Here is a 12,956-nt window from a genome sequence, read left to right as displayed (position 1 = left end):
GATTTCTATTATATTTTTGTTAGTTATACGAAAATATAATAATATGTGTACAGAATTTTTAAATTTTTAAAATAAATATTAATTAGGCATATACAATATTTTGTATTATCGGATTTTTTGTCCGACTATAAAAAATGAATCCGGACTTTTCGTCCGCGATTCGTGCAATATATATGATGTATAATTTAAAAGTCATTGAACTACTACAAACATTTTATAAACTGTTATGATTTTATCTTTATAGTAATCAATGCCGGCCCGGTGCAGAATTTTGCGGGGCCCCATATGACCATATATATTAATTTATTAATTATTTATATGTACATTATACAATATACACATCTACATTTATTTTATTTTATAGGGAATTACATTAATTTTTTATAATTTTGTATACTTTAAGCCCTTTAAGGTATGTTAGAAACCTAAATTTTTATGTATAAACTATAATAAAATCCAATTCGCATTTTATTATATAAGACACAAAATGAGTAGGTTTAATCTATTTAGGTACAATGTACAAACAATATTTTATTAATAAATATTTTGATTATATTGAACATAAATTATAATCATGATGCAATGAATATACATTTACTTAGAATAAAAAAAATTAACATACCTAATATAATGGATACTATTTAAATATTTTTTTCCGTGCTTTTTGTGATGCAAATAGATCGATTGTCTCATCGTAGCTCCAAGAATCGACAATACTATGATGTTTGATGCTGATAAGGGCCAGGTCCGATAACTTATACTGTAATAGATTGTTACTTACTGTTTTGACTATTTGTCGGAGAATTTTGAAATGATTAGGCAGAATTTAAAGATAATGTAACAAATTTGTTGAAAGATCCACACAGTTTATTTAAATTTTTTTTCCTTATGTTTTTTTTTGCCTTTTTTAATTTCCTGACGGATAACTACTAAACTTATCCCGATCTCTAGATGACATGATATAGAAGTATACGAACTACAAAGTATTGTTTTTGTAAATAAATGCATGTGAAAAAATACTACCTATCAGTCTTGTTTTTAAAATTTAGATAGAAATATTTTAATAATTCTATATAGACAAAAAACAACACTGGTCGCAATTTCTGTGTTACTGTCTACGGGGACAATATTATTATGTTTATTTATAAAGTGATATCCCTATTAGTATAATTTCTGGCCTGTGGTCGCACCGCTTGCTTCCCCCCCCCCCCTTTAAGGCCGGCACTGATAGTAATTAGTATTTTATTTTATTTTCGGTAAAAAAGTTAAAAACAAAAATCATGAATAATCACAAGCCATAATAGTTCATTTTATTGGTGGTTTTCACTTTGATAAAAACTTAGCATAGCCGTATGTACACGAGACAAAATGCATACTACGTTTTAATTTAATTTGAATAGTAGACTCAATAGGATAATGACCATGGAAGATTATTTTAAAGTTGCGTTTGTTACAAATTTTTTTACTTTAAATTTAATTAATATTTATTTAAATTTTAATTCTTATTAAATATACGGGATAAATCTTTTTGAACATTATATTTTAAATTATACAAATAAACGTATATTAATTATATAATCAATGTCAAAAATGTTATAATAGCTAGAAGTTTATTAACTTATTACACAAAAGGATTCAAAAGAAATTAAGGATCTACATAGGCATTGATCATCATACATCTGATAGGTCATTTTTAAGAAAGTTGGTTGAGGCAAAGGAGTTACGGATCGGGAGGAGCGTTGAAGTACTCTGAATGAAATTAAGGACAGTAATTCAGGAGAGTTAATATTACCTCGTTACAAACTTATTCCCCGAATTATGTCTACGCTCAGCCAAGGAAACCAAACCAAGTTGCGACTTAACTGGGTTATAATTATGGGACTCAAGGGATATTTAATTTAAAGATTCCATACTTCAAGAATTTTTGTTGAACTCTTTCAAGCTTTTTTGAGTCATGAGTGCACTGATGGTGTAATGATCCCAAATTCCCAAATAACACATACTCAACAATAGAACGTATAAGTGCACAATAGAGCAACTTAAAAGACAAGCATAACCTGAAATAATATATTACTATAATAATTATATAAAATCTATGACTACATATAGAAATCGGAGTAAAAATAAGATTTTGTTTTATTTTAAAGGTTTACTATGGATAGTGTGCGAGCTCTTGAAGTAATGGGTCTTCTTCAAGAGAAGATCGCATTCCTCACTGGTGGTCGAGACAAACGAGGGGCGCCTGTAGTTACATTTCCCGCTACTCCAAGAAGAGAACGCGCTAAACTTGAAGATTATCGACGGTTATTGCAATATTTTGGATCTATACCTCCGTAAGAATTTTATACTTCATATTGTCTGAAAATATTAATTAGTTATCGTGTTTTAATACTTTTATTTGAATTTTATAAATGTATACAATAATATTTTATAACACAATACATTTTAAGTAATGCTAATAATAGTCGTAGACTCGTAGATGTGTGTATGATGTAAGTATGTATATTTGCTTTCATGTGAATAATATAGCTGACGTGTCATATTTTGACCTTAGCTCACCTAATCCTCTGTTACTCATTTTATCGAACATTAAATTACGAGTCTATAATAAACTATAAACTCTTTAAACTTATGTACAAAACTCATTTTGCTACATGCTACAATTTCGTGGTATCACACCATTTATATATGACGTTTAAATGTTTAATTGAGAATCAAACATTACCATGAATGAATAGAAAAGGCCAATAACAATTGCTTTTTTATGAGATTATTATTATTATTATTTTTTTTACTTCCAATAAGGTAATTGCGATATTTTCCCTTAGTCAGTCTTAAAAGATAATATAAATAATTATGTCGTTAAATGTAAAAGGACTGTCTTATCATGCTAGGGTCTGGTTGTCAATGATTCTGAATCAAATCATTCTTTGTAATATTGTGCGACAACATTTCGGAATTCAGTGAAACGAGTCTTGTACTTGTTTATATGTTACTATGTTTATTTGCGAGCCTCGTTGCTACAAGTGCGATGAAATACGTTACCTTTTTTTCGAGGATTGTGAACCGAAGATGTACATCAATGTGTCAAATGTCAATTAAAACATTATTCATATATTTTAACATGTTCTTCAATACCGTTTCTACGACTGTTACTTAATATTATAGTCATAAAATGTAAAGCGTGTATAGATTTTAGACAGTATATTTGAAAAAATAGTCACGATAACTAAGTACTTATAAATGCCATAAAAAGGGTTTATAAGCTCTATGTATACTTTTAAATTCTAAGAACCAAAATTGAATTTATAATTCATAACTTATAATTTAATTTATAGCTCCATTTTTTTTTTATAATTTTTACAAAGAATTTACTTAAAATTTTAATAGTTCCTTATAACTTTTTTATCACTTCATATAGTGAAGAATAATCTATAGTTAATAGTCAATACTAATTACATATTTACTTATCTCCAATTTTGAATAAATTAAAAGTTTTTGTGAAAGGTAAATACAATCTTAAAAATAGAGTTTTATATGTCCTTTTATAATCTATATATGTCAAATTATTAAATTGAATGTTATTTTGTTTGTTAATTAAAATTTAATGTATGTGCTTAATTCTTAGGCGTGAAGCTAAAGAATCAGGTTTAGTAGCAGTGATTGATATGCGAGGTGGTTCTGGCTGGTCATCTGTAAAACCAATCTTGAAAGCCCTCCAAGATTGGTGTGCTGGAGGCAATGGGAACCATGTGTATGCTGTATACGTTGTAAAACCTGATAATTTTTGGCATAAACAACGGACCAGTATGGCTAGTCATAAATATAAATTTGAAGTAATAACTTTATTAAACTTAATATTATCTATATAAAAGAATACAATGTTACTCATGGATTTTTTTTAGACAACAATGGTTAATTTAGAAGGTATATCTAAGTTTATAGACTCTACACAATTGACATCAGATCTCGATGGATCTTTACACTATGATCATGCCCAATGGATTGATATTCGATTAGTGAGTAAAAATTAATTTATCAACCTTTTATTTATTTGGTTATTTATTTATTTTATTATTATTATTATTATTATTATTTATAGAGTATTGAAGAATTCATGTGGCAAGCAGCTGATTTGTTAGATCGATTGGATGATTTACAAGAAGATTTGAGTCGAAACGATTGTAGAGATGATATTGCTGGTGCCAAACTTGCCCTTGACTTTCATACCGACATGAAAAAGAAAGTACTTAAAACTCCAGTAGAGGATATGGATTTAGCTGGTCAGCAACTATTGCAAAGGTAATCTCATTGAATAAACAAATTTATTTAAAATTATTTACTATTTTTTTTAAATTCATGCTTAGATTATCTGGGGATAATAATAGTGGTTATGATTCTGGTTATTCTGGACGTGATAGTGAAGCTAGCAATGGTATTAGTAATCCAGATTTACAAGCATCAGTTCCACAAATACTTCAGCAATTAGATACCATTAGAACGTCTCATAAACATGTATTACAGCTATGGCAGCATAAAAAACTAAAATTAGATCAATGCTTCCAGTTGAGACTGTTTGAACAAGATTGTGAAAAGGTAATGCGATGTTATGTATTTTATTGTAATACTTAAAGTGGTGAAGCGTCATAGGAGACATTGAGATGTCTACCAACTAAAAAATTAGAACACAGGAAAAATAATTTTGTTTTATAAAATATTTACAAATTTTAACATCATTTATATTATAAAAATGATATATGTTTTAATATTTGTTAAAATTGGTTTTTTGTTGTACAGTTATAGTCTTTAAGAGTTATTAAAATAGATTAGATGCGTGCGATACGGCCGTGTGGGTCATTCCAAATATTATATTATATAAAGAGACGTTGCATCGCAACGTCTCCCAATTATGTTCTCGTGGGTACAGGGGGGATTTTAATGTAAGTGGGGTTTACTATCTTCGCTATGAGACACGTCTCGCTATTCAGATTTCCTCAATTATCGACATTGTCACGCCATCGTCCCCTGAAATCGCTATTTCTGATAGCGGATAGGTACCTACGTGTTTCTTAATATTGTTGTTTTTATATTGTAGTTTGTCCTCATGGCTGATGATATAATTTATGTCATTTTGAATGATGGAATTATTAATTACTCATACGAAAAAAAAATGTATTATTGAATAGATAAAATAAAAAGGGAGGAATCCAAGCATATTAGTATCATTTTATTCAATGTCTCCCCAACTAAAAACTTAAGCTTTGCCACTGAATACTTATATGGATTTAAGTTTAATAATATTATTTAATGTAATAAAATCATTTAATTAGATGTTTGATTGGATTTGTCATAATCGGGATGTATTTTTGATGAGTTATGTTGAAATTGGACATTCTTATCAGCTTGCCAAAGATATACAAGAAGAGCACAATCATTTCACTATGAGTTCCATGGTATAATTTTTAATGTTAATTAGACTAAGAACTTTCTTAAATACATATAATTCTTTTAGAATGTGTATGTGAACATAAATCGAATCGTAGCTGTTGCACATCGTATGATAGAATCTGGACATTATGCTTCTAATCATATAAGAACAGTTGCTCAAAGATTAGATAGAACATGGAAACAATTTGCTGCTGGATTAGATGAACGAACATCAGTGTTAGCATTATCTGTTTTATTTCATCATAAAGCTCAGCAGGTATGAATTTTTTTTTTATATCTTAAAATCTAAATATATTTTTGAATGAGTTTATATTTGATTTAGTATGTGGAAAATGTACCAAACTGGGACGAGGCTATAGAAAATGTTACCATACCAAATGAAATTATGGTGTTAGAAAATTCAATTCATCAACATCAGAATTTGTATGAACTCATGTGCCAAGCATACACTGAGGTAAATTATTTATTATATTTTTCCCATAACAAAACTTAAATTTTTGAGACTAATATAGGTTTATAATGGGTATCAAAGTCTATTAAATGGGCTGGATACTTTGGTACAAGTCTGTGAAAGTTTTCCAACTCCTCCAAGCAATGTACCATTTATACATTATGGCAATTCTCCACAAAAAAATGTATGTTCCATTGTTGTACAATTTTATGGATTCTCTTATAACCCAGAATCCTTAAACACTATGACTAAAGCCTTCGTTAGAATTTGATGGCAACTTATGCATTGGCTATGGTTTATTCCTTATATCACAACACTTGGTTTATGGGCATTTAAAAAAATTAACTGCCATTAAAAGCAAAATATATATTAATATTTGTATAAAATGCATGACGGGAATTATTTTTGGTTTGGGTTAGGTTCATAGCACGAGTAAGAAGCTGCTCTATCAGTTGGACCATTTGGTTCAGGTGTGTAACCAAAGTGACTTGACACCAGTCGCTGAACAACATCATAAACATGTAAGCTTTTTTTAACACGCATGAAATTGGCTTTTAGCTTCTGCTAGTTTTATCTAAAACATAATTATTATTTACAAGCTTAATTTCTCACTTACTTATAGTTGGATAGTGGATCAGATTCTTCTGCCAACACAACTAAGACAGTTGGAACTAACCATCAACAAGCTGCAGCCGATTATTCTGAAGGAGCTAGTCATGTACTTGCTGTCATACACCAAATTTTAAACCATCATAGAAGTCTAGAACATCGATGGCATTCTAAAAAGATAAGACTTCATCAGAAATTAGCATTACGATTATTTCAAGAAGATGTTAAACAAGTATTAATATATCACAATTGTTTTTAATTTTAATTTATAGACATAGGTTTATTGACTGAATATTTTTTTAGGTTCTTGACTGGTTGTCTAATCACGGAGAAGTATTTTTAAGAAAGAATACAGGAATTGGACGAACATTACAAAAAGCTCGGGTTTACCAAAAAAGTCATGAACATTTCGAAAATGTGGCCCAGGTAAATATATAGTTACAATACATTTAGATGAGAGTGATTTTTAAGAAAAATATCAAACAAAAATAGTTATTAGTATCAATAAAGAAAAAATATATTATATTATACAAAACATATGAATAATTTGTTCCATTAATACAAATCAGTTACATTTAATGGTTGAGTGGTTTGTCAGAATATTTTTTCAAATTATTATAATTATTAAAATAATATTAATATTAAAAAAAATATATTAATATTATTATAATTATTTTTATATTATTGATTAATTCAGAGGGTACAATTCAAGGAGTTTTATTTAGGCAACACTGTAGACAAAAAAAAAAAGAATTGTTAAAATAGTTCCATTTTGTACAAATATAGTTTTTCATTAAGTATGTTTCTGAGTTTTTTGTGTCATTCCATATTTTAAGTATATATTTGCAGATCAGAACTTATACTGACATAAATGCAAGTTGAGCACAGCTTGAAACATATTGAATTTCTATTTTTCGTTAAATGTTATGGAAATTGCCTATATATAATCCTTTTATTATGACAAGCTTTCAAAATTCTTTCACTTCAGTAATTAATTTTTCAATGAAAAAATAATGTGTATATGACTTGTGGAATTTCGATTATTGTGGAATTAAATTTAAATTAAAGTTAATATTTCTTCTTCCATCCTATTTAGGTTAATATAAGAAATACCTATTATAGAGTTGATCAAAAATAGCATTATTATGTCTTATAGTCAATATTTTATTTTTAATTAAAAAAATATGCTCAACAATATCTGTTCAAAGTAGGTAAGTAAATTGTTTGGTTATATTGGCACTAAAAATCTCTCAACAACCTGATCTAAAAAAGTCCCCTTTCTTTTATAAAATTCTAATAGTTTTTAGTCTAAAATAAATATTTGAAGGATTACTTCTTTAGTAATATGGACGAATGAGTTTTGTAATAGACTCATGATAAACAAAGACAGCATTTTTGAGTATAGCAACCTCTTATAGTGGTTTTATGTATTATGATTGAGTAAACATTTAAATTACAATCTTTAGAGGTAGTTATGTATTGCTTATTATAAAAAAATGTATTTGTCATTACTTATATTTTTTTTTGAAAATTATTTATCTATTCCTTATTTATTTAGACTATGGCAATAATTTTAGTCTTGATAATTTCCAAATAAATCAGTCTTATAATTATATTTAATATTAATATACTGATTTCTATAACATTAATTATTAATCCCAATTCTCAAACAATTTATTAGTAAGTTATACACTGTATTGACTAAATATATTATAAATTATCAAATAAATATGGCTCACATATAATATATTGATAGAAATTTCTTATTGATTAGTAACAATATAACATATTGCTATGTTTAACGAATTACCGTTAAAACTAATTTTGCAGAAAGTAGTTGTACTATTAAACAGTGTTTCAATGCATACAAAATAAACGTTAGATATATTAAAACTGTATATTGTGAGTACAATAAATGGTAGTAAAGATTCTGGATGGATATTCTGTTATGTCAAGGACAGTTCACTTCCTGCAGCAAACCCTCTATACTCATGTCGATAGGTATACAATCGATGAAAACTGAATATCTCTTTTCACGTCCTTTATCTATTGCCAAAACTGTAAACAATAGCAAATAGCCACGAAAAACTCATATAAAAATCATACAGTTTTTTAAAATCAATACCTGTAATTATTTTATTACTGACTATACTCCTCCATTTTGCGTTTTATATTATACATGTATTATATATTTATAAAGATCATATCCATCTATATCGACAATATTCTAGTTAATTATAATATTATAAGGGTAATTCATACACGGAACCAAAATTTAATCGAGTACACAAAAAAGTATACAATATACAATTATTAGCAATACCCCGCAAGTTTTGATCTACTCGCTCGTCAAATCTTTGATTACAATATTATTAGGTATAAAAAATAAATTATTCGTTGATTTATACATAAACTTTTTTTTAGTGGACTTCTGTTTGCAATTGACAAATTAAAATTATATGTTGTCTTAAAAAATCTTTTTAATTGAAAAATAGTAGAAAATTAGATTATTCTGTTTTTTCCAAATAAAACTAGAATTGACCTGGGAAATGAGTAAAATGTATGCAGATAAATGGATCGCCTTGTATTTTATTATAAACATTAACTATCAGTCATTCGTCATATTATTATATTATCATTATAATATTATGTACCTACTTATATAAATATATAATCTACCGAGTGAATCGAAACGATAATTTTGGGCGGTTTTCACGAACCGTGAATAGCAATGATGAAATTACACACCCCGGGTTGTGTGCGTGCGTGTATGTGTGTGTAGAGATAGCAGCACAAGAACAGCACAAGCGTTTAATGTGCGGTCGATGGCGCGAAACCGGTGAATTTTTCATATTATTCTTATTTGTTTATCCCGTTATCGCGGTAGACCGTACCTTCATCCCGCGTGTACAATGTATATACATAAATATCATCGCGAGGCCACATTATTTTATTATAGTATGTAGGTATAGTACCGTCGAGTCGATGGCGGCAGTAGCGGCAGCCGTAGCGAGTGCGTCAAAAGTGGTGATTGCAGTTAATGTGGTGGTGGTAGTAGTAGTGGTAACCGCGGCGACCGTCGAATACGCGAGTCGTGCTGATTCTCCAGTCTCCAATGGTCTGCACGCATGCCACAAGTACTTGCACTAGGAAGAATTAGGTTTTTCTCTGGTCGGCAGTCGCCAGTGCGCGCGTGTATGTGTTTGTGTGTGTGTGGTGTTTCTTTTGTGCACATTAGTTCGCGATCGTGTATGTGTATAATATAATAATATATAATATTGTTTATTGTAAGTTTTTTTTCTCTGTATGCATGATATATATCGTTCACGTCGCCGAGATCCATCGTCTATTATATTTACGTCTAGGAATGCGTGGAGTTCTTTTGTGCTTCCGAAAATAATAAAATAAAATATAATAATAATATTAATAAAACGTATCTCCCAGCCGGTGAGTACGTTATTATATACGTAATATATTATAAAAAAAATATATATACTATGTATTCTTCTTGTCAACTACATTCACCTTCTCTATATTATAGCGCTTAATAATAATAATTTATTATTTCACCCAAATTCTCTTCTCATCCTCGGACGCGTCAAACTTAACCGTTGTTCGAAAATGTCGTTATATATTTAGAACATATTTATATATAATACTTATTATTTTAATAATATCTCTTGAGCATATATACAGAGAGAAAAGTGAACATATGGCGCACGTCAACTACCTCGACGGAAATTATTATAATTTTGTTGCAGTTATTGCGGAAAAGTTGTTTTTCGCGAGCGCACGTGCCTATCGAGTACGTCAACTTATGCCACCGAACTTGATACTTTCTCGGATGTATATTTTTCAATTTTTGTGTATATATATCTATACATGATAATATATTTTATTGTAATGTATAATATAAACTGTCTAATACGCATTAGACTTTTAGAGTATTAGACTACGCATTCGTATATTTATTTTATTTCTATTGATTCATATAATTTGTATAAGTATAGGTTATAAAGTACTTAAATAAAAAAAAATAGTACAGGATTCGATAATCGGAGATTATTTATTTTTTCTACATTGATTTATTTTCAATATTAACACTTTATATAGGTACTCATTTTGTATAGACATGTATTTTTTATAAACAAATGTATAATCAATTGATTATAATCTACTGGTATATCGTGGTTGTTACATTTCGAAGGAAATGTTTTTCTGATGTTGATTTCTTTATAGACAAACGACAAACAAATTGCCAGTTTTTTTTTTAATTCGTTTAAACGTGTAACGATCATCCGTTACGCAAAATTATTGATTAATTTATAATTAAGTTCTATGTACCGTTCCATTTATAACTTATAAGAAACTGTAAAATTGTATAATATAATATACATAGATGACTTTTAATAATAATAACTATTCTATGTTAAGAGGACGCCATACCCCCATGTGCTGTCCCTGTCTTACTAACGCACATCACAACAAATTTGCGTTTAGAAAAACACATTTTGTGATGTTAGCTTCAATATTAGACTATTAGAGTACATTTATCTAGTATAAAATTTAAAGGTAAGAATATAATCTAGAAAAAGACAGGCTTTTATTGATATTATCACTTTAAAGTGAGTTATACACGTTTTAAATTTGTAATATTTTACATAGCTATAACTCATTTTAAAATGATAATAACAATAAAAGCATAATGTAATTTTCTAGATAATATTCTTATCTTTAAATTTACTTCAATATTAAAGCTAACTTCACAAAATGTGTTTTCTGAACGCAAATTTGTTGTAATGTACGTTAGAGACAGGACAACACATGCGGATATGGCGTCCTCTTAAGAAAAATATAAATAATTTATTATCTTTAATTTGAATTTGAATTCTTAAGGTTAGCATTACCAATATTATGTTATTACTTTATTAGTTTTACTAGATTGGTAGAATGCATGTGGGAGCTTTTGAACTAATATATTATGTACATTTCTTTGTAGACTTATTTTACAAGGTCATAATATATATTTAATACACATATAATAAACTTAATCTTATATTATTTAAAAATCAATTTCTTTGATGTGTTATATCATACACAGACGCGCATCCATAATACAAGGATTTTTTAATTTAACAATAAGTATATTGTTTTATTATAAAAATCCAACCATCGTAATGATTAAAAAACTATGGAATTGTCCTTGGGTTAATATTACAAACATATTTTACTTAGCAAAAATGTACATGTATATATATAGTTTGTACTCTGTATAGTTAAATAAAAGTGGCCCTGTAATCAGAAATGAACTTCATTCATTTTGAATGACGATAAAATGTATGAGTTTACTATATGTACTACTTAATATATCTCTCCATACGAAAAAGGGTTCATTGTTTTTCTGTAGTTTTTAGTTTTCTTTCCAATTATCTTTATGCCTATTACAGTATTACCCCCTTGAGACTAAAACTTATCATTTTTTTTAAAACACCAGACTCTTTTGTGGGCGTCCTAGGGATAAACTGTTCCCGTGTTTCAAAACATATTATGCATGTGATGACAGACATCCTTCAAAATAAACACCACTGCTTCTCAAATTCATATTTATAAATGTTTAATTTCTCATATATTGTAACTATAATATTAAAGTACTTATCTATTAGTTTATTTTTATTTTTGCAAGTATCTATTGTGAATGTTACAGAAAAGAAAAACCGTAAAGAGTACTCATACAATAATTATATCTCTGTATCACACATTTAAACAATATAGAATATGATAGATAATACTATCGATGTTTTCAAGAAAATTTTTATTTACAATTAATTATAACATATTTATTTTTTATAAATTGCTAAAATTTTATTTTTGATTTCTTTCCAAAATATAGGCTGCAGTTCAGATAACGGTGAAGTAATAATAAGGGAAATATTCAAATAAATTATCCATTACCTAATCATATCTTGTTTTCTTGATTTTAATTATTTTTTACTAATCGTATACATGTTTAATACTTTATTATGTTGGATTGAGGTTTATCTCAATAAAATATTTTTTTAATAAATAAATTATTCACGAAAATAATTAAACATGATACCTAGTATTTTATATGATAACCTAAAAAAAAAAATTAAATACTCACTGAATTTGTATATCATATTTTTAAAAATAATATACGTATTCAATTATTTAATATACATTTTTACATTTATTTTTTGAATATATAAAAAATAATATCAACGTTTTCTTTGAACAGACCACAATTCAGGCTGCACCCCGTTTTTCTGGACAATAGAGTTGGTTTTCGTTAGACGAAATGTAGGGACGTGGGGTTGTGTGACCTAAGCCAGGAAGTGGTTTTGTGTTCACGCCTTATTGTTTTTAACCGCTAACGAACGCGTTTACTCATTTGAAAGTGCTCTGTTCTATGTATATTTTTATCATTTAC

At 28.0% G+C, this 12,956-nt stretch overlaps 1 protein-coding gene across 1 annotated transcript in view; it reads left to right on the top strand.

Moving 5' to 3' along the window:
- Positions 1-12,956, top strand: part of LOC113554858 (triple functional domain protein-like) — a 115,498-nt gene that overhangs the window by 21,677 nt on the left and 80,865 nt on the right. The window contains 11 exon segments of the mRNA XM_026958927.1: positions 2,148-2,333; positions 3,629-3,836; positions 3,906-4,019; positions 4,103-4,302; positions 4,368-4,596; positions 5,331-5,453; positions 5,513-5,704; positions 5,771-5,902; positions 6,319-6,420; positions 6,522-6,740; positions 6,812-6,934. Of these exon segments, the coding sequence (XP_026814728.1) occupies positions 2,155-2,333; positions 3,629-3,836; positions 3,906-4,019; positions 4,103-4,302; positions 4,368-4,596; positions 5,331-5,453; positions 5,513-5,704; positions 5,771-5,902; positions 6,319-6,420; positions 6,522-6,740; positions 6,812-6,934 (1,821 nt within the window). The 5' untranslated portion in view covers positions 2,148-2,154.

This window comes from Rhopalosiphum maidis, chromosome 2 (assembly GCF_003676215.2).
Source record: "Rhopalosiphum maidis isolate BTI-1 chromosome 2, ASM367621v3, whole genome shotgun sequence".
Taxonomy (NCBI): Eukaryota; Metazoa; Arthropoda; class Insecta; order Hemiptera; family Aphididae; genus Rhopalosiphum; species Rhopalosiphum maidis.
Note: the sequence above shows the minus strand (reverse complement) of the source record. Positions and strands in the feature narration are given on the sequence as shown.